Source organism: Loxodonta africana, chromosome 18, assembly GCF_030014295.1.
Source record: "Loxodonta africana isolate mLoxAfr1 chromosome 18, mLoxAfr1.hap2, whole genome shotgun sequence".
Classification (NCBI taxonomy): domain Eukaryota; kingdom Metazoa; phylum Chordata; class Mammalia; order Proboscidea; family Elephantidae; genus Loxodonta; species Loxodonta africana.
Window position 1 is genome coordinate 33032186 of NC_087359.1, and position 22428 is coordinate 33054613.

Consider the following 22428-nt stretch of genomic DNA (forward strand, 5'->3'; position numbering starts at 1 on the left):
AGTCAACAGCCTCCCTGGCCTATATTCCCCTCCATTGGCTTCTCTGTGGATTGTGTCTTTAGAGTGGTTTATTTGCTGTCCGGTGACAACCTACATTCCTTTATTTCCTACAACATTGTATAGCTTCTTTTTGGTGTCTTCACATTTCAGAATTTTGCGATATGGGAGAGGGAGGAGGCGTAGGCAATGCCTTAACAGGATGTGGCCAATCCCTGGGGCTTCTCTACAACCTCCCCATGTGCACCAGCTCTTCGGATACTCCAAAACCTGGCCCGGCTGCCCCTCTAATGCTCCTCCAGGTAGAAAGCCTCCTCAGGAGCTGTGAGACGAGCACGAAGAGGTGGCTACTCCCCAGTTGGCCTGGGAGAGTTAAGGAAAAGAACACCAAGGAGGAGACCCAGAGACCAGATGCTGGGCAGTGCAAACCAGCTCTGAGAGGTGTTATGTTGGTTTTATGTTTGGGGCAGGGGAGGCGAGGCTTTGACCATAAAAACCCTTTGTTAAAGTTCACCGAGGACCTCAGGGGGAGAAAACAAAACAAAATAAAAGCTGTGCTGTCACTTAGCACATTTCAGAAGGAAAGTCACTGTGAGTGTGCAGAGAGGGATAGGGGAGGGAAGGAGGGGAGGCCCTCAGCATTCCTTATGCAGCACCTGTAAGCACTCAGGCCCCAGAAGTGCTCTGTGGAGTGGATGTGGTTAATCACGGGGCGATCGCTGGCCCAGCACCAGTGCTGAAGGATAAGAATGGAGGTCTGGGTTATGTGTCACCTCCGAGCCCAAAGAGGCCTGGGGCTCTGGTTTCAGGGTACTCTCCACCATGTGCACCGGAGCCACATACACTAAATCTCCCTCACCCTGAGCCCAGGCCAATAGCCCAACCTTTCAACTCAAAGAAAGCCACAGAAAGCCATTTTTGTTTCCTTAAGAAAATAAATAAATAGTTGCAGAAGGTTAGGCCAAAGTACAGGGTGGCTGGTGGGTGGGCAGGAAGTGGGAGCCAAAAACGTAGATGAGTTTAGATGCTTGCTGACTCCCCTTTCCCACCCCAGGGCTGCAGAAGTTGCCCCTTTCTTGGAGATGATGCAACGATCCTCACGTTGGCTGTGAACACCCAACTGGCCCCCGTGACTTGGTGTAGCGGGGGCTGGAGGCTCTGGCAAGGGCAGGCTTATATCCCTGTTTCTATTTTCTGACCAGGGAAAAAATGAGAGTCAGGTTTAGAAAATGTCCATTATGACATCCAGTCACAGCACAGCTGTATTCTCAGGGCCAGCTTTGTATCAGTAAGAGTAAGTCCAAGCCTGGGCCACTGTTGCAGGAACGGCAAACAGACAAGTCTTGCCTTTCAGCGCCGCCGGAAGGCCCGGGATATTCGCCAGGCATTGGGCTCCTCATAGCGGTTGTACAGGGGCTCAAGGCGCTGCTGCTTCTTCTGCTTGCTTAGTTTGGTCGGGTCAGAGACCTTGAAGAAGGCTGGGGCGAACTCCACAAGCCACCGGGGATCGATGGTAGTGACCTCACGCATGTACTCCTTTGTGGTCAGCACCAGCTCGTGGTACACCACCCTGAGCAGAGACAAGATGTGGTTCAAGCCTCCAAAACAGGCCCCACTCCACAGCCAGCCTGATCCCCAGAGGGCCTCAGCTGTGTTTGCATTTCACTCTTTTACCTATCCTGCCTGAACCCTCAGGAGACTGCAGGCTCTGTTTATGACAGCCAGACCCCCGTACTGAGGAGCCCACACGCCTCTTGCTATGAGAAAGCTGTCAGGATGTGTTCTAATCTTGGTTCTGGCTCTAACTAGTTAAGTGACACAGAGCCAATCATGTCCCTTCTCTGGGCCTCATTTTCCTGCTCTGTAAAATGGGAGTGGTTTTTCAGCTCATCTCCACAGACCCTAAGGCCCTGAAGAGGGGCCTTAGAGGCTGCCACAAAGAGATGGAGAGAAGGCCAAGCAGGTAAGGCTCTGTATCTCCAACCCTTTTCCTACCATGATAATCTAGTGGTTTTATGTTAGTGTTCTAGACAATACTCCAATTTTTTGAAATACTACTTTATAAAAAAAAAAAAAGAAGAGTTTGAAAACCACCTCATAGGTGATCTCTAAGATCCTTCTAGCCCTAGCACCTATGACTTTCATTCTTTCAACAAGTATTAATATTGTACCTAATTCAGGGATGCTCAAGAAATACAAGCTATGTTAGAACAGAGGTGCTGAGGGCGGGCAAAGACAAACACAGCACCAGTAGATTTAAAAACAGGATGCTTTTTTAGAAGACCCCAGGGTCTCATGATATTAGCTGGGAACAACTGAGGAGACCAAGACTTCCTAGAGAAAAGCAGCCCCCACAGCCTGGGTCATCATCGGCCCAGAGGAGGCTTAGACCTGGGCCTGCCCACCTACCATTCCGGCTGTCTGTTGAAGAGTGCACTGGAAGGATGGATATAGACCACCTGCTGGTCAATCAGTGTCCGGTAACCCTCCTGCGGGTCTTTCTTGGCAGCATTCCGGAAGAATCCACTGCAGATGGCCTTCTGTACTCGGACTGTGGACTTACCACAGGAGACTACATCCAGCTTGTGTCTATTGGGAGAACAAATCAAGAGAGGACAAAGTCATAAGACTAGTCTGTTTTCAGAGCTTCTATCTTCTGGAATGAGGGGGCTCAATGCCCCCATATTGGGGTCCCCAGAGTAGTCACCAGGACCTCCCTTCCAGCCCTAAGTATACTACAGGGGCAGCCCTATACAGTGGGCAGGACAGAGGCTGTAACAGCGAGAAACTTGGCTTAGGCAAAAGTTGAACTCCGGAATAATAACATTCCAGAGGCTTATAAACAAAGAGCAGTTTTCAACAACTAACAAATCTTCTTCTTAGGAACTTTCTAAAGTGATTCTCAGCCTCACACTGGCCTGGGAAGAGGGAGCATAGCACAGATGGAGAAGCTGGTGGAAAGAGGTTATGTGAGAAGCAAGAGCACAGATGCCTGCAGCTGTAAGGGGGCGCAGAGAGAGATGAACACCTGACACCCCAGGTTCAGCCCAAGGCCGGGAGGGTCACCAGAGGGCCACTTACTCACCTATCCATTATGCCTAGCATCTGCTTGCGGATATCCTGGGCCCGGCGCAGGGAGCGAGCCTGGATGAAGTTCTCGTAGCACCAGGGGTTGGAGAACTTGTTGTTCTTCCAGGAGTTGTACACAGCCAGCAGGGTCAGGTGGTCCCCTTCGGTCTGGTGGAATTTGGCCTTCTTCTGGTCTGCGAGGGCTTGTTTATCCTGCCAAGCCATGGGACAGAGGATCATTTGCCACCCAACAATCATTAACTCAACATCCAGCAGTTCCAGGAAGCCTGAGAGGCCATCCTAAGTGTCCCCATCAGGCATCGCAGTGGTATTAGGCTGACTTCACTCCACCCCATCTGAACACAGGTGTCAGCTCCCTACCTTCGGCCTGTAGAAGACATTCTGCACAGACAGCATGGACACGATGGTCAGCATCTCCTCACTGCATCCCAGATGCACTGACATGATCAGCATTTTGCACAGCATTGGCTCCAGAGGGAACTCTGCCATCTAGAGGGAGAATAAGAAATTACAATTGCTTCTGTGTGGCAGACACATCTGGATTTGCCAGTGTGGGACGCTGATCAGAGTGAGTAAGGGATGGTAAGAGATTTCCCCCAAGCATGCCTTTCATGATGATGTGGGATGCCTGTCTCTATCAGGAGAATGCAGGGTTTTATTTTTCTTTCCCAAATATACTCCAACAGAATGCATGTGACCAAGATCACAACTACTGGTAAAGCATGTGGAAATTTTGCAGATAACTTTTAAAATTAAAGCTAAGACAAAATGCTGCATAGTATATGATTCCATTTATATAAAGCTCTAAGAACTTCAAATTTAATATATAATGACAGAAAGGAGATCAGTGGTTGCGTGAAACAGGGAGCAGGGAAAGGAGAGACTGGGAAGAGGCACAAAAGATGCTTTGGCGTGATACAAATGTTCTTTATCTTGATTGTGGTGGTGGTTACACAGCTGTGTCTATTTGCCAAAACTCACTGAATTGTGCGCCAAATGGATACATTTACGGTATATCAATTTTATTGCAATAAAGCTAAAAACTGCCCACTCCCCGCCCCCCCCCCAAAAAAAATTAAGGCTAGACTCAGTAAAGTATCCTAAGGCAAAACTGTGGATAGAATTCCTCTTTCTGTAAACCCAAAATCAAAATCAAACCCTTTGCAATTGAGTCAATTCTGACTCATAGCAACCCTATAAGACAGAGTAGATCTCTGCCATAAGGTTTCCAAGGAGCAGCTGGTGGATTCAAACTGCCGGCCTTTTGGTTAGCAGTCTAAAGTGACAATGGGAAATTCAGGTTACAAACAGGCATCTAGAATTCTATTCAAAGCTTATCCAGGGCCTCAGAGCTCAGTTTTGCACAGACCAAAGAATAGGGAAGGCTGGCCGAGGAATCTTCCCCAAAGCACTAGAAGTCAAGTCTGTCCCTACCCTGCGGCCTAGGCGAGTGAGCAGGCCCTCGTCGTCTAGAGCCCCCAGTGTGTACAACTGCTCCATGGCTGTGATCAAGGTTTCCATTGGCGGGGCATCCATGAAGTCGAAGGACAGCAGGTCATTGATGCCCATGGCCTAGAACAGAGGGAAGAAAGCACATGATGGTCAGCCTGCTGGCCAGTGTTTACACGGAAGGAAGCTACTCGACACTTTCTTTCCTGTTTTTTCCTGCAATCGGGAAGCCACTCAGAAGATTAGCAGGCCAGGGCCATTCAAAACTCAGACTATTGGAAAGCAGGTACTTTCTCAGGAAACTTCAAAATAACACTCCATCAAAATGACAGTACACTGGCTTGTCCTACCTCTCGCATACCTGATTTCTACTGTGCCTCTAGGACATGCCTCATACCACATTAGGTGGTAGGAATATAAAAATGACTAAGATACGGCCCTGCTCTCAAACAGCTGGAAATGGGTGAGAACCATGTCATGAAACCACAACAACACAGTGCAATCTATATGCCTGGCACACAGCAGGCATTCAAAACATATGCTAGCTAATCTGATGAATAAAAAAAAATGAAAGAACAAGGAATTGTATATACAGGGTGATGTGATAGGACCTATGCTTTCTATTTCTTTCTATGAAGTGATTGTGACCATAAACACAGCAGGTGTTCAATAAATGCTTACTGTATGAATAACAACTACAAGGAATTATGTTAGCAATCATTAAGCACTGTGCTAAGTGCCTTTACCTGCATTATCTCATTTATCTTCACAACAGACACTATTAGCAGCTCCCTTTTTGTGATGAGAACACACGGCTGCGGTCAGAGAGAATAGATAAACTGGCCCAAGGTCACACAGCTCAGAGCAGAAGTGTGAGCCACGGGATGTCTCCCTGTTTGTGCTCTAGGGGCTAGCGCAGGTTTTTTCTGAAGCTCTGTTTTAGCCTCTCTTACAGGGAATGAATAATAAATTACAGCAGAGCATTCTGCACCAGTAAAGTGCCAGGGCTCCAGGGTAACATCAGTGTCATGGGGAAAATGCCATCATCAGGGAAATTACTCATGTGGCTACCCTGCCAAAAGAGTGAAGGTGCTCCCTGGGGACTGGGAGAGGAAGAGCAATGATGCAGAATGAAAACCAAGCCCTCAGAGGGCCAGGCTAAATCTGGACTAATCGTTCCCTTGCACAGTTTTTGGATAGGAAGCTTTCTTCCTCACTTTACAAGGACAAAATTGGACCTCAAAGCAAAAGTGGTTAAGGAAAGTGTGTTTGTCCACGGTTTAGCCTCATTTTATTTTTCCAATTTCCTTTTAGAATGTGTGCTCTCAACTAAAATCTTTTACAACCAAATATCCTGCTGGTTATTATCATAAGAAAAAATGTGTGTTCACAGCAGACATGCCAACTTAGCCCCAGACCTGGCAGTGGTGAGGCTGTTAGCACAGCCATTTGCATTTCACTCAAAGGGACTGGTTCCATGAGGTTACTAAAGTATTTAACAAGGTTCGTAAAACTGAGACTCAACTACTAAGGCCATAGGATTGGACTGTTTTACCAACCCGTGTAACAAGACAGTGACTTCTACCTTGAGAGAGAGCACCGTGCTTGCTAAGTTGGTTCTCTGGATCTCTGGCACGTTGGTGGTCAGCATTTCGTCTCTGTAGGCCCGTTCCGTGTACAGCCTGTAGCACTTCCCTGGGCCTGTTCTCCCAGCTCTGCCAGCTCGTTGCTTTGCCTGAGCCTAAGGGGTGGGCATATAAAAGTAACATATTTGTTAAATCCTGTTTAACAGTTTTACCCAGGAAATCCGCTAAAAGGGGGCACTTAGCTACTGGCAAAATCAGAAATGGGTTTGGTTTATTTCACTTCCTTTAGGGCCATTTCCAAGACTAACAATGCTCTTATCGTCTCTCCAACACTCAGCACTTTAGGAAAGTTTGTTCAAGTGAGGCAAGTATAAGCAGGATGAAAGGAAGAAATACTGTAAAGACACAGAAATAGACCTTCAAAATCATGTGGCAGAATATAAACAAGAAAGCGTAAAACAAGATGACAAAACACCATCCCCGCAGTTAGGACCAAAAATATAACTAAATAAATAATGTTAACCATACAAAGGATGACACTGCAGCCATTGTAAAAATCAACTTTGAGATTGTCCAATGACTGGACGTGCTCACTCATAGAAAGTGAAAAAGTGAGTTATAAAACAATATAACACTAGTTTTATAAAAACCTCTATGTGCATACATAAAATGCCAGATGGAAAATGACTTGGGAAAAAATACCCTAAAATGTTAAAGAGGTTAACTGACTGTCGCCTTGCAGACGAGTTTTATTTCATTTCTACTTTACCAAATATTCTATACTGAACATATAATTTTTAATATTCAGGAAAATTAAAAATTTAAACAAAAACTATGCAAAAATACATACTTAATACTAGAATTACAATTGTGGAAAAAAAAAAAAGGAAAAAAGATTGAAAAGAAAAACACCAAAATGATAACAGAGGTGGTACTAGGATTGTGGGCAATTTCAATTTTTTTCCTCCTATTTTGTAAAAATAATGCAATATTACTTCTGTAGACAGGAACAGAATGAAAAATGAAAAGGGGAAAAAAAAACAGTTTAGCCACGTGTTGCTAGGATGCAGTGAAACACAATCTCTTAAGAGAGCCATTTTCTGATAGAACAGTCTGTCTTACAAAGAGTATCAGGATTTACAAATTGCCAGGCCAGCTCCAAACCAACGCGGGGAGTATAAAAGGACAATTAACCACACACATCAGGCAGCAATACAGAACCCAGAATGTTTCAGAAAGGCACTAACCAGGATTCCACAGCCTTCTACAGAGTTCCCTCGCCAAATCAGGGAAGGCATGTGTTTTTAGTTTCTTGATCACTGTGAGTGCTGTGCACTACCCAGAGAAGTGGTACAGAGCACGCATGCTGGAGCCAGTACGCCTGCTGTGTGGTTTGAGGCGAGCCACTTAACCCCTCTGTGCTTCAGTCTCCTCATCTGTGAAATGAGGCTAATAATGACACCTAACATGTAGGTGGTAGAATGTAATGAATCAATGTAGGCAACTGCGCCTCGGACAGAGTCTGGCACTTAGTAAGCACCATGTGTTTGTTACTATCCTTACTTAAACTTCAAAATGAAAATAACATTATTTTTTCAGATTATGAGAGCAATACATGGCAGCTGGAATCTGCTAAAACAATAAATATTAAGTGTAAAGAAAAACTGCACATCGCTCGTCACCACAGTAACCAGCACCACCATCCAGAAATAACCTTAGCTGCCGTCTGCACTCCATCCTTCCAGTCTTGTGCATGCTCCACACTCTGAGCACAAGTGCACAATTTTTTTTTTAAACACAAATTGGATTATACCATTCATGCTATTTTATAGCTTAGTTTTTTCAAACAATGCATCACAGTTGCATGCTTATATCATTAAACATAGATACACACTACTGTGTTAATGGTCATGTAACATTCCACGGAAACCCTGAGGGCATAGCAGTTAAGTGCTATGGCTGCTAACCAAAAGGTCGGCAGTTTGAATCTACCAGGCGCTCCTTGGAAACTCTACAGAGCAGTTCTGCTCTGTCCTATAGGGTCGCTATGAGTCGGAATTGACTTGATGGCAGTGGATTTAACATTTCGTGGCATGGCGTGGCATACCGTGCTTTATTTAACTACTTACCTTTTGGAGCTCATTTCGACTTTTTTCAGTTTTTTCCTAATATAAGCAATGCTACCACAAACACCCTTTTCCACTGCCTTTGGATTTGTGTCCAGTCATTTCTAAATTTCAAACACGTCCCAAGAAGCAGAACTGGTAGGTTAAGGAGTATGAACTTCTAAACTTTTGATACATTGAGGCCAAACTGTCCTCAAAAAGGATGATAATTCCTTTTTTAATATAATTTAGACAGGAAATTATTCCACAATTACCCAAGAAACACATAGCCACCTCACGTATTATTATCCCAGATATCTGTGGCCAAGTACTTTAAACAATATGCTCCTACCACCTAAACTGGATAATCTAGGGTGCGAAGGATTCAAACTTTTCTTTTAAGTTCAAGCTTTATGGGGCTTTTAAATGTTGAAGCACTACCCTAAAGTTCAGAGGCAATCTCTCAACAATTTGCATAGTAACTATTAAACGGGAACCTAATTTGCTATGTAAACTTCCACCAAAAACACAATACCCATTGCTGTCCAGTTGATTCCAACTTACAGCAACCCTACAGGGCAGAATCGAAATGCCCCATAGGGTTTCCAAGGAACGGCTGGTGGATTCGAACTGCCAACCTTTTGGTTAGTAGAGTTCTTATTAACCACCGCACTACCAGGGGAAACCCTGGTGGCGTAGTGGTTAAGTGCTATGGCTGCTAACCAAAGGGTTGACAGTTCGAATCCGCCAGATGCTCCTTGGAAACTCTATGGGGCAGTTCTACTCTGTCCTATAGGGTTGGTGTGAGTCGGAATCGACTCAACGGCACTGGATTTGGTTTTTTTTTTGTTTGCGTCACCAGGGCTCCAACAATTAAAAAAAAAAAAAAAGTAGGTCAAAGCTGCCATATATATTAAAACGATTAATAAATCATATTACTGCTGTAAAATGTAAATAAAGGAAACAACTCAAAACCTTCCCTTATTCCACTAAAGCGCCCAGTAACCTAAAAATTCATCTTTGAAAACCGTACAGTTCAAAATACAGAATCAAAAAACAATTTCAGAAGGACTCTAGCCTGGATTTTCAGGAAAGCTACTGGTAGACATAACCATACCTGAGAAATAGGCGTCACCACAAGCTGGTCGATCCCTGTCTTAGAGTTGTACACTTTCTGCTTCACGAATCCAGGGTCCACCACGTAGTAGATGCCATCGATAGTCAGTGATGTCTCTGCAATGTTGGTGGCAATCACGACCTACAAGTGAGAGGGGCGCAGCTGGACTGAGCTGCCTGGCTCAGCCCCCAGGTATCAAACAGAACTTTTCAACTCAGATACCTTCCCAAAGAAATATGCGGCTATCTCCCTCTGTAGACATTTAAGGTGATACTGAACTCCAGCTCTGCCTCAAATGGGCAGAAGGGAACATTCCTTCATCCTAAGGGTTACGTTTGGGAGGGGATGGTACCCGAGAGGAGTCACAGGATAGAAAAAACTAAGGCCAATCAAGCTCAACTTCATTTGGTGCAAATGACTACGTATCTCATTTTCTAGATCCAATGTTGATTACTACAATTTTAATTTTCTAGCACTCTGGGAAAGCAGGCAGAGGTTTCCTGGCATCACATGTGCCAATGCAAAATGAGATTTCTGTCCCGCACTGGGACATCTGGACTACAAAATAGGCTGTTCATGTACGTGGAACGAGAGAATTTTTTTTTTTTCTGGTCATAAAATGAACCACGAGGCAGCGAAGGAATTTCACAGTTTGCATGTGTGCGGCAGTATATGTGATCTAGAAGATTATTAGTCTCAGTTTGGCAATGCCACTGCTCTTCCACCCAGAGGTTCAGCTAATAAAACACAATTGCTTAGAAAAATCATTGCTAGGAGGCACCAGAACATCTCGCATCATGCCAGGATCTTACCAGCCCTGAAAGGCTGAGACCTGCTACAAAGCTGCAGAAACCTTGCTTGGAAAGAAGTCCAATCATCAAGAATAGAACAGCGGAGGAATCCACCATCTTTTTCCCCATGTCTGCTCTGCCTCCCATGTTTTCCTCCTCAGCACCATCCTCCACCCAGCTGTCCAAGCCAGAAACCTGGGAGTCACTCCTGACTTCTCCCTTCCTTCTTCCCCTCCCCCTCCAGGCACCCACCATGTCCTGTTCATTCTAACTCTTTCATGTTATTCAAAGTCATCTGTCTTCCACTCCTAGGTATACACCCAAGAGAAATGAAATCATGTCCACACAACAACCTGTAGAAGAATCTTCACAGCGGCATCACTCACAACAGCCAAAACGTGGAAACAACCCAAACGACTACCAACTGATGAACAGACAAACAAAATGTGGTACAGCCATACAAAGGAAATCATTTGGCAAAAAGAAACGAAGACTCGATATCACATTCACGCTACAACATGAACGAAACGTGGTAACATATTCAGTGAAAGACACCAATCAAAAGGACCATATATGATTCCACTTATATGAAACATCCAGAATAGGCGAATCAATAGAGAGAAAGTAAATTAGGAGTTTCCAGGGACTGAGCAGAGGTGGGATGGGTGTTACCACTAAAAGGGTACAGGGTTTCTTCCTGAGGTAATGAAAATGTCCTAAAATTGACTGTGGTGATGGTTGCATTTTGTGAATATACAAAAAACCACTGAATTGTACACTTAAAAGGGTGAGTTTTATAAGGGTGAACATATATTATACAAGAACTATACCCCAAAGATGTCACCCTGAAACCTAAGGTGCGCCTGACCCAAGCCATGATATTTTCAATCACATCATATGCATGTGAAAGCTGGACAATGAATAAGGAAGACCAAAGAAGAGTTGACGCCTTTGAATTGTGGTGTTGGCGAAGAATATTGAATATACCGTGGACTGCTAAAAGAACAAACAAATCTGTCTTGGAAGAAGTACAACCAGAATGCTCCTTAGAAGCAAGGATGGCGAGCTGCATCTTACATACTTTGGACACACTGTCAGGAAGGATCAGTCCCTGGAGGAGGACATCATGCTTGGCAGAGTACAAGGTCAGCGGAAAAGGGAAAGACCCTCAACGAGGTAGACTGACACAGTGGCTGCAACAATGAGCTCAAGCATAAAAATAATCGTAAGGATGGCGCAGGACTGGGCAGCGTTTCATTCTGTTGTGCATAGGGTCACTGTGAGTCAGAGCCGACTCGACAGCACCTAACAACAACAACACACCCCAATAAAAAACCCATCTGTCTCCTACCCTGTTGTCTCATATACCTACTCAGGCACTCCAATCCAGCCACTGGAAGGAACTACATGGCTCCCTAAACTGGCCTTGTGTGCTCTCTTGCCTCAGGCCATCACAGACTGCTCTGTCTCCTCCAAATGCACACCCTCCTGCCCTCCTTGCCTAGCTGAATTCTGGAAAGTTCTCAGGACTAGCTTAGATCCTTATTTCCTCTAAGAAGTCTGGGTGCGGTGCTCCCCTGCTGGGTATCCACAGGTCCGGTAGCCTTTTCACTACTGTTACAGGCCTGTCTACTGTGTGTGCTCCACCGAAGACTGGTGCCTAGCCCAAACATGGTAGATGCTCAGAAAATATTTGCTGACTGAAGGAAAAGAGAGGAAGGAGAGCAGGGTCCACACACAAGATCCCCATTTCTCAAAAAAAACTTGCTGGACTAATCTCTGAAACATAAAAAACAAGACTTGCACACCCCTTAAGCAATTCCCATATGGCCAGCAGCATACCCCTCCTGCTTTCAGGGCATGAGGGACCTTCACTTCTGCCCAGTGTTACCTTTCTGCTGCCAGGTGGAGCAGGGTCAAAGATTCGGGTCTGCATCTCACTGGGAAGGGCGGAGTACACCGGGAGGATAATTAACTCGGGAACATCAGGTCCCAGGGATTTCATTCGCTCATACAGGATCTCACAAGCAGTATCGATCTCCTCCTGACCCGTCAAGAAGACCAGGATATCACCTACAGACAGAACAGAGGCATTAATTTACCTTCTAGCTGTGTGTGTGTATAAGAGAGAGAAAGAGAGAGACATACGCGCGTGTGCTCCGAACAAAGGCTACAGTGATGTTAACAGAACTCCAAGTAATAGAAAATACATACATTCCCACCACTACCAAGCGGTTATTATTTGCCCATGTTTAAATAGATGTGTTTAAACCCTGCACACTACCGGCATTTTATATTTTATTGCTGCGAAAATATTAATGTTTTTACTACCACCATTTCAAACACGGAAGCTGAGATAGAACACTACTTAAAAGACGTTTTTTAAAAAGATTAGTGATAAAGATAGCTACACTAGCACTTTTGGCCTGAGAGAAATGAATGCCCTTTCCTCTCACCTGGTGGCTCTGTTAAGTGGATCTGCATGACAGTGATCAAGCTGGCATCCAGATAATCTGTCTCGGGTTCCTTTGTGTACAGTATTTCTACTGGGTAAGTTCGGCCCGGGATGGTGAAAATGGGAGCTTCATAGAAGTACTGAGAAAACTTCACTGCATCCAAGGTGGCTGAGGTGACAATCAGCTTCATGTCCTGCCGTTTCTGAACCGTCTAAATGGAAATGTGAGTGGTTTGTGAATAAGGTCTACCCAAAGAGGCACAAGTTCTCAAACTCAACTCCTGGAATTCCACTTTCAACAGGTAGAGGGTCACGAAAGAGCACCTAGTTACCTTTTTCAACAATCCAAAGAGCACGTCAGTGTGAATGGTTCTCTCGTGTGCCTCGTCCAACATGATGATCGCATACTGAGTGAGGTCGGGGTCAATCAGGCACTCTCTGAGCAGCATCCCGTCCGTCATGTACTTGATGACTGTTTCGGGGCTGGTGCAGTCCTCAAATCGGATAGTGTAGCCCACCTAAAACAGAGCAGGAGAAAATCTCAGTGATACCCATCTCTCCTTTCTGCAATTATCAGGGGTTTCCAGACAAGATGTCTGCCCAGTCAGATTACTGCCCATAATCCTAAAAAAAAAAAAAAAACAAAAAACAACCAAACCTGTTGCCATCAAGTCGATTCCGACTCATAGCGACCCTATAGGACAGAGTAGAACCGCCCCATACGGTCTCCAAGGAGCGCCTGGTGGATTCGAACTGCCAACCTTTTGGTTAGCAGCTATAGCTCTTAACCACTATGCTACCAGGGTCTCCCCCATAATCCTACTAGACAAGAATTTAACCAAGATGTGCAGTGATTTCCTCATAGTAAAGTCTGGCTTGAGCTTGTCCCTGAACAGACCAATGATGACAATGACATCACCATTTGCTACTTAACCGAGAACCCTTTCTCCCTCAGGAGAAACCTAATAAAAAGGCAGTATTAGTCCCACTACATAAATAAAGAGATGTGGACTCTTCACGATTTTTTTTCTGACATTTCTACAGCAGCTTCAGCACCTACTTACCTCTTGGCCTAAGCAACAACCAAACTCCTCTGACACTCTTTTGGCCACTGACATGGCTGCCACTCTTCTGGGCTGGGTACATCCGATCTTGCCCCTGGACGTGTAGCCTGCCTCCGCTAGGTACTGGGTGATCTGCGTTGTCTTCCCAGATCCTGTCTCTCCAATAACAATCAGGATCTGATTGTCATGGACAGCCTAATAACCACAGAATATAAATACGGTCATTAAATCTGCTACACACTCCTCTGGAGTCTCCTTCCAACAACTAGGGTTTAAATTATTTTTAAGGATGCATAGAAAAGAATCCTGGGGAAAAATGCTAACAGTGTTAACAGTAATTTTTTAAGAGCAATGGGACTTTAAATAATTTTCCTGCTCTATTTTCTTTAATTGCATGTGTAACTTAAATTAAAAACTTTATCATTAATCTTTTTTTTTAACTGCCTCAAATTTATTTTTTAAAGAACATTTACTGGTTTTCTTAAATTCATAAAAACATAAAGATGATGCTAACAGCATAAAGCACCACCCAAATATACCTGACCATATACTTTTTCAAGTTATTACATGGTTTAAAAATTCAACAGTAAATAAAAAGTGTTCCTTCCCACTATCACTCCCAAATCTCCAGTACCTCTCCCCAAAAGATCAGCTTACTTTTTATTTCCAATTTTATGTCGGTGCTATTTGTGATGGCAAAGGACTGAAATCAACCAATATGTCTATTAATACGGGACTAATTAAAAACACAAGAGCACACCCACATACTGAAGCACTAAAAAGGCATTAAAAAAAAAAAAGGATGTAGAGCGGTCTCAGAGATATCATTAAGTGGAAAAAAATACAGAACAGTGTACGTAATACACTACAATCTATAAATGTACAGAGTATACATAAACAAAAAAATAAATATGCATATGAGTGTGTGTGTCCACATATATATTTGTGCTTGCTTATATCTGTTTAAGATCTCATCGAAAAGATTCACTGGAAACTAGTAAACTTGCTTGCCTTGGGGAAGGTTTAGTGGTCTTAAAATCAGATCTCTCCATAATATGAAAAAAAAATATTTGAAGCAAAGTCCTTGCCTATATGGATCCGCTGGCTGTGTATTCCCATTCTAAGTGACCAGAGCCACTGGTCCATCTAACACAGTACTCGGTCCGCCTGGACCCGCTCCAGGGTCCACTGGTTCAAACAGATTTACTTCCTCATAGGAAAAAAAACTGTAGACTAATATACTTTTTTTTTTAATCTAGATATTTTTTGTTTTTTTCCTACCCCTTTTGGAAAACCATTTCAAATACGCACACATCTGTCCAGCTAACTGCCATTAAAAATGTCATATCCTCTTTGAGAGCCCCCTCCCATGAATCAATACATCGTAAAAGGCTTCTCACCTGGACCAGCTGTTCCTTAAGTTTGTAGATGGGCAGGCTCTCCCTCTGCTCAATGATTGACATCTGGGTTTTTTTCCCGTAAGACGCTTTGTTGCCCCCAAAGGCATGTTTCTTCCACTCAGGAATGTCATTGGGCATCATCCCAATACCCCTCATGTTGGCAGCAATCTGCCTGCCTTCCGCTGGGAAGGAAAACAGGCAACTTAGTATTTTCCTCAAACTACAAGGGAAAAAGCAAATGCCACAAGGGAAAACAACAAAATGGCAGGTGGACACTACACATTATTTCGGTTCAATCTGAGCCTTGACCAAGGAAGGGTACTCAGAGGAACAAATTTATGTGAAGAAAACAGTATGGAAGTGGGAGTAAGGGCAGGAAGATGGAGACAGGCCGTAACAAGTAGTGCTCCATATGTGTGATGTTTCCCAATTTAAAAAAAGTGAAGGTCAGTTGAGGGAAGTGAAGAGTTGATCACTTGACATTCTGTAAACCCTGGGATTCTTTTTTTTTAACTGAGATAAAATTCCCATAAATAAAATTCACTGTTTTAACCATTTCAAAGTGTACAATTCAGTGGGCTTTAGTATCTTCACAAAGTTGTACAGCCACCATTACCCAATTTTAGTTTATTTTTATTGCCCCAGAAAGAAACTCCATACCCATGAACATACCTCAAACCCATTCCCCTCTCTGTCCAGGTCCTGGCAACCACTAACCTACTTTTTGTCTCTATGGATTTGCCTATTCCGGACATTCCATATAAATGGAATCATCCAATATGTGGTCTTTTGTGTCTGGCTTCTTCATCTAGCATAATGTTTTCTAGGTTAACCCTGGAATTCGTGGCTGTGAGAAGCAAAGGAAAGGGGAGAATTTTAGTGGCTCTCTAGGGTGTGCAAAAATTTTACAAGTTTGATGGCAAAAAAACAGCTATGAAAATATATTTATATCTACTAACCAAACAAGTGAGCCATTCTGAGGGACACCCTGAATAATCCTTTAGAAATGAACTCTAATCATGTCACTCCCCTGCTTAGAACTTTTCAACACTTTCCAGTGCACTTAGAATTGAGGCCCAAATTCCTAATGCTATCGGCAAAGCCTTGGCCTGCCATTCTAGCCTTACCTCCCACCACTGTGCCCTTGACTGTCTGTACTCCAGCCACACTGGTCTTCCTTCAGTTCCTTGAATGCATTAGGCTCTTTCCCACCTCATGGCCCAGCACCGGCTATTTCTCAGCCTGACACATTCTCCCTAACCCCTGTCCCTCTACCATTTTGACAGGCTTAAGTCTTACCCTTCAGGTCTCAACATACACTACCTATATTCCTTCATACAGCACTAATCATAATTTAATTACTCGAGTATTATTCAATAGTCATCTCCCGCATTCAACTGTCAGCCTCAAAAAGCAGGAATCATGTCTGTTTTAATTTACAGCTGTATCCTCAGTTGCCTACCACAAATTAATAAGTATTTGTTAAATGAATGCCTGTATCCAGTGATTGTTAATACTTACTGAACTGTCAAAGAATTCTATGAAAGAGGAAGTTTCAAAGTTGTATTACGTTTAGAATAAAAATTTTTAAGTTATTTGGGAGAAAAATTCAGCCAGTCTAATGATTTGACTAGGGTTTCAAAACATTTTCGGTTTTAATCGCATGTTCAAAAAAACAAAAGAAATGCTTTAACTGAATGGGAAAATCAAAACACCAAAGCAGAAGCTAAACTTTTGGTGTGAGCTGACACAGCCCCCTTCACTGTGAATGGGAAGGAGCAGGTGTTTTTTAAAAGTTCACATCCCCCTCCCAGGGTCCTACCATCAGGCAAAGGATCAACCCAGTGTTTGTTGAGTCCCATGGGAATAGAATCCATCTCAGCTTCCCGCTGGGCCTGCTTGAGTTCCCGCCTTTCTTTAGCCAAGGCACTCTGCATCATGGCTGCTTGGGAGAGGGAGCCATCTGGGTTCTAGGGCGACAAAGGAAAAAGTAACATCAGAATGGAATCTTAGCATGCAAGTCTACTTGACATTTCCAGTTTGAGTCCCAGTATTTCTCACCTTGACGATTTTAATAGGGCTCATGTCCATACTCTGCTTGGTGTGCCCTCTTAGGAATGGAGGCTCTTCCTCAACCAGTTCGATCTCAAGGTCCTCATCTAAAAGTTCCCCCAAAAGAAGAATCAGCAAAAACAAAAAAGAAATGACCAATTATTGTCACCAAAACAATTCATATCCATGGGCACCAGCATACCTCCCAAGGTCAAAAGGACAGTAATGCAAGTGAAACTCTAACACAGATGACTTGTCCCCATACATCTCTAGGGCATTTGTGTTCCAGCCACAAAACTGATCACAGGTACTTTCAAAAGAAGGCAAATCTGTAGAAAACGCTGTTCTGACACTCTAAATGGTACCAAATCATTTGCCATGCAACTTCATTATGGAATAATCCTTAGCCCACAATAGATTGGCCAAAAAAAAATTAAGTTGGAAAATATCAAGTGTTGGCAAGGATGTAGAGCACAGGAACTCTCTTACACTTCTGGAAGGTGTATAAATTGATACAAAAACTTTGGAAAACAATTTGGAACTGCCTGGGAAAGCAGAACACACATTTCCTACTAACTAGTAATTCTCCCATGTATTAAGAAGAGATAAAAATTTTACAATAGCATTATTCATGAATTAAAAACAAAAAGCGGAAACCATCCACATGTCCATCAAAAGTAAAACAGATAACGGTACGTTTATGTACTGGAAGACTCTACAGGAGTGAAAACAAACGAAACACAGCTATAAATCAACATGGACAAATATCAAAAGCATGTCGGTGAGTCCAAAAGAAGGAAAAAGAATACACATAAGATGATTTCATTTATGTGAAGTTCAAAAACAGATCAATTAAACACTGCAAAACTCCAAAGAAAAGGGGATGATCAACACAGAAGTTACCCAGAGGAAGAGGAAGGAAGAGCTAATCAGGGGGTCATATAGGGGCTTCGAAGCTCTGGTAAAGTTCTGCTTCATAAGCTGGTAGTGGGTATGTAGGTGGTCGTTTATTTTTGTTCTACCAATTACATGTGCTCTATTATAAGACTTCACGGTTTAAAAAAATCTTTGTTCCCAGGGCAACTCAGAGGTAATCGGATGGATCCAGTGTTTTCAGAATTACTAAGAATATGAAATCAAATTTACTCCCAAACACTCCAGTTATAAATTGGCCTAGTAACATGTTTAATGCTTCTGTTCTATCTTCTAGTTCATTGGTTGTGCCTGGGGTCTTAAAACCGGCCATCTAAGGCAGAACAATTGGTCTCTATTCACTTGAAGCAACAGAGGAAGAAGAGACAGGAATAGATGGATATGGAATGTGCGGCTAATTGCCTCCATGAATAACTGTCTCCTTTGCCATGAGACCAAGAACTAGACGGTACCTGGCTATCATTACTGAACATTTTGATCAAAGAGTCTATAGAAGAATCCTGATTAAAAGGGGAGGGAAATGTAGAACAGAATTTCAAACTCTTACGGACTTCAGACTTTTTGAAGCCATGGAGGCTGGATGAACCTCTGAAATTATTGCCCTGAGATAATCTTTAAACCTTAACTAATAAAAAATACCTGCCTTGAGCATTACACTCTCTTAAGAACTATCTATATGAGACTGAAGTGACAACAACTGAAAAGATAGGAAACTTATGGGGCAGTGCGTTTATGCTAATGGAGGAGAAACAACTCAGAAAAGGGGGTTGAGAATGGATGTACAAAGAACGTAATCCAGGTCACTAAACTATACATGTAGAGATGTTTGAACTGATATATGTTCTGCTGGTTATATTTTTACAACAAAAAAATTTTTAACTTAGTCTCAAAAATACAACTTTTCATATCCTTAAAACTCCTTATAAGCAATAAGTATCACAAGATTCCTGTAAACATATAAACATGTGTGGGAAAAATGAACTTTTTGCTTCCATCATGGAGGGACTCTTGCTCTTTGAGATGACTGGTGAGAACTAATGATTACTAACCACTGGGTTAAACTACAAATCAACCACCCAGTCCAATGGCTCAACTTGCCAATTATCCTCCAGATCCATTACTCCACTCAATACAAGTGGCTAGTTACCTTCTTCATCATCCACCTTAGGGAGAATGCCTGTCTCTTCATCAAAGTCTGGAAACTCTTCTTTGGAAAGGACATTGGCAGCAATCATCTAGACAAACAGAAGGCAGCATTTGTAACCCACTTGGATTAAAGCTCTTCTCTTGTAGGAGAGTGGGTACAGAGGTTTCCTGCAGGAAACCAAGAGTTTTTCTCCTCTGACCCAGGAGGCAGGGCCTCAAATGTCATATACGCCATTCCTGGAGGGCACTACACCATGGTGCGAAAAAGTACGGGTTCAAAGCCTCATCCCTAGGAAGAGTTATCTGCACCCTCCCTTGTTTCCAGAGCACTCTGCCCATTTCTTATGTAACCCTTCACAATTATTTGTTTAGATCTGTCTGTTCCACTTGACTTTGGGTCCTCAAGGGTAGGAACCATGACACATTCATCTTGATAGCCCTGGCATCTAGCATGGTCCCTGCCACACCATGGTTCTCAGATATTTACTGAAGAACGGTGAAAACAAGGAGCACTTACATAGCATTTACCATACGGCAGGTACCGACCTAAGCACTTCAATTTTATTAACTCGTTTAATCCCTACACTACCACCATCATCCCCATTTTACAGATGAGAACACTATATACAAAGAGGTAGAGTAATCTGACTCAAGACTACGCAGCTAGCGAGTAGTCAGAAGTCACCACAGGCCATCATGCTCCAGGGCCTGTATTCTTAGCTGCTATGCTACAGGCTGAATGACCACACGGGTACAAAGGTTAAGGTCCGAACCTGTTTGATCTCCCACTTCTCTGGGTCAGAGATGCGGGTGAGGCGCTTGCGCTCTAGCGAGTCATCCTCTACTTCAGGGGCACTGACGAGGGACAGGTGAGTGGGTCTGTCAGGATTCCGCATTGAGGTCTCCTCATTGGTCTCCCCAACAAGATTTCGTCGTCGGTTTGGGTTCAGATCTTCTCCAGTCTCTTGGTCTACATCCTAAGGCGCAAAGACAAGGGTGCTAGCTCAACTGCTGTCCTTTTACGTTTCCTTGGCCTTCGAATGTGGAAAAAGGCTGGACATATCACCTACCTTCATGCTCAGGCTAGTCTTGGTCCCGGTGAAGGACAGCACTTTGACCTTAACCCTTTGGCCTTTGCTCACCACATCCGCCACATTGGCTACTCGGCCTTCTCGCCGGAGCTCAGAAATGTGCACCAGCCCTTCCCACCGCTTCCTGAGGAACAGAGACAGATGGCAGATATAGAACATGTCTAAAAATGCCTTTTCCCAACCTATTTCCACTCTTGTTGGAAGTGAACAAGAGGAAATTGTTTTAAACTGAAGAGGAAAGTACCAAGAAGTTGATCAAATAATAAAACTGCATGATCACCCTTCCAAAGGAAAGAAATTATGGGACAAATTATCATGTCTCAACTGGCAAAAGGGCAGATGTCCTGAAGACAGAGCAAAAAATAAATGTGAATTTATTCATATTTCAAATAAAAGGTCAAATTCAAAACAAACTTGTATGGCTGCCTTGACTAAAGTATCATCAATTATAAAAACTTTTCGGAATGTGAAAATCTCATGATAAAAGAAACTGTGCCCATCACCAGCACGAATGAGGAGCACCAGCTGTTACCTTAGTCCTTCCAGCTGCACAAAGCACCCGAACTGCATGATGCTGGTAACTTTGCCATTGTAAATGTCCCCGATGGCGGGCTCCTCAGGGGGAGGGCGGTCCACATGCTTATCCCGCCATCTGTCCAGACTCCTCTCCCCATATTTGTCCCGGTCCTTGCGGTCTTTGGGGGGACTCTGACTTCTACTCCTGGACCGATATCTAGACTTCCCTTTATTCCTCTCCCGGGTCCTGGAATGTGATCGAGAACGGGACCGGTGTCTCCGCTTATGGTCTCTATCTCTGTCTCTGTCCCGCTCTCTGTCTCTGTCTCGATCTCGGCTCCGCTTCTTCTTCTTTGTCCTGTCCCTAACAAAGCAACAAGTACCAGTTTGAAAAAGAAATGAGCGCAATTTCATCTTTGCATACTCAGGCACTTGGCACAGTGCCATGCACATGCTAGTTGCTCACTAAGTACTGAATTAACTTGAATTTCAACAGCTATGACATCCCTGGAAACCTGGTGGTGTAGTGGTTAAGTGCTATAGCTGCTAATCAAAGGGTCAGCAGTTCAAATCCACCAGTCACTCTCTGGAAACTCTATGGGGCAGTTCTACTCAGTCCTATAGGGTCACTATGAGTCAAAAGCAACTCGACAGCACTGTGTTTGATTTTTGGTTTTTGGTTATGACATCCCTGCAGGTCATATTCATATTCAGTCCCTTTCAACCCAGGTTTCTATCTTCTGAATATCTTAGCATTTGCTGCATAAACCTTTTCGGCAGAGAACAATAAAATCTGATCCAAGAATATAATGCATGGCCAGTCCAGATTCTGTAAACTCGCCCAAAATTTTGCTTGGCTAGTCCACAAAATTCACCTATCACCCTTGATATCTTAAACTTCCAAAGAACTCCAAGGACAAACCGGTGCTCAGCGTCTCTCTGCTTCTCCTGGCCTGCTGCGCTGGGCATTAAGGCTTCCAGTTCTTTCAGGACGTCCACAGCGACTTTCACGTCGTCCTCATCCAACATGGTCTACAGTGGCAGGGCCAGCAGAGTCAGGAGAGGGGGAAAGTATCAATCAGGAATCTGTACTTCAGGTTTGCCTACCAATCTAACAGCCCCTATGTCACAGACCACTTATGTGAAGGAAGCAGAAGAGGGGTAGCAATTTCCAACACAATTCAAAACAGGGCAAAAAGAACGAGCAAAGGCTCTGGGAAGTTACTTCTACACTTGGCAAATCCTCTTTAATCCTTAATACAACCTATAGGAGACAATTCAGTATTAGCCACCCCTCCTGTGAAAGCATGCAAGTGATGATTATGAAAGGAACACAGATCCTAAAAAACTTTTTAAAAGCAACCCTCCTTTTGCTCTCCTTTCCCCCTTTACCCTGCTTTATGTTTTTCCGTAGTCCTTAACAATATCGGCAATATCCCAGAAAAAACCCAGTGCCATCGAATCAATTCCGACTCATAGCGACCCTACAGGACAGAGTAGAACTGCCCCATAGAGTTTCCAAGGAGCACCTGGCAGATTTGAGCTGCCGACCCTTTGGTTAGCAGCTGTAGCACTTAACCACTACGCCACCAGGGTTTCCATCGGCAATATAGACTTATTTATTTATCGCCTGTCT

At 43.7% G+C, this 22428-nt stretch overlaps 1 protein-coding gene across 2 annotated transcripts in view; it reads right to left on the bottom strand.

Moving 5' to 3' along the window:
* Window positions 1-912: 912 nt before the first annotated feature.
* Window positions 913-22428, bottom strand: part of DHX8 (DEAH-box helicase 8) — a 29364-nt gene continuing 7848 nt past the window's right edge. For both annotated transcript variants that reach the window (XM_064270264.1, XM_064270263.1), the window contains exons 5-23: window positions 21715-21824; window positions 20809-21156; window positions 20256-20400; window positions 19959-20162; window positions 19187-19274; window positions 17116-17213; window positions 16877-17024; window positions 15055-15236; window positions 13655-13849; window positions 12923-13108; window positions 12592-12802; window positions 12027-12208; window positions 9345-9485; window positions 6122-6277; window positions 4522-4659; window positions 3448-3576; window positions 3083-3279; window positions 2407-2586; window positions 913-1567 (exon numbers count right to left, since the gene is read on the bottom strand). In XM_064270264.1, the coding sequence (XP_064126334.1) occupies window positions 1348-1567; window positions 2407-2586; window positions 3083-3279; window positions 3448-3576; window positions 4522-4659; window positions 6122-6277; window positions 9345-9485; window positions 12027-12208; window positions 12592-12802; window positions 12923-13108; window positions 13655-13849; window positions 15055-15236; window positions 16877-17024; window positions 17116-17213; window positions 19187-19274; window positions 19959-20162; window positions 20256-20400; window positions 20809-21156; window positions 21715-21824 (3258 nt within the window). In that variant the 3' untranslated portion in view covers window positions 913-1347. The remainder of the gene's footprint in view (window positions 1568-2406; window positions 2587-3082; window positions 3280-3447; window positions 3577-4521; window positions 4660-6121; window positions 6278-9344; window positions 9486-12026; window positions 12209-12591; window positions 12803-12922; window positions 13109-13654; window positions 13850-15054; window positions 15237-16876; window positions 17025-17115; window positions 17214-19186; window positions 19275-19958; window positions 20163-20255; window positions 20401-20808; window positions 21157-21714; window positions 21825-22428) is intronic.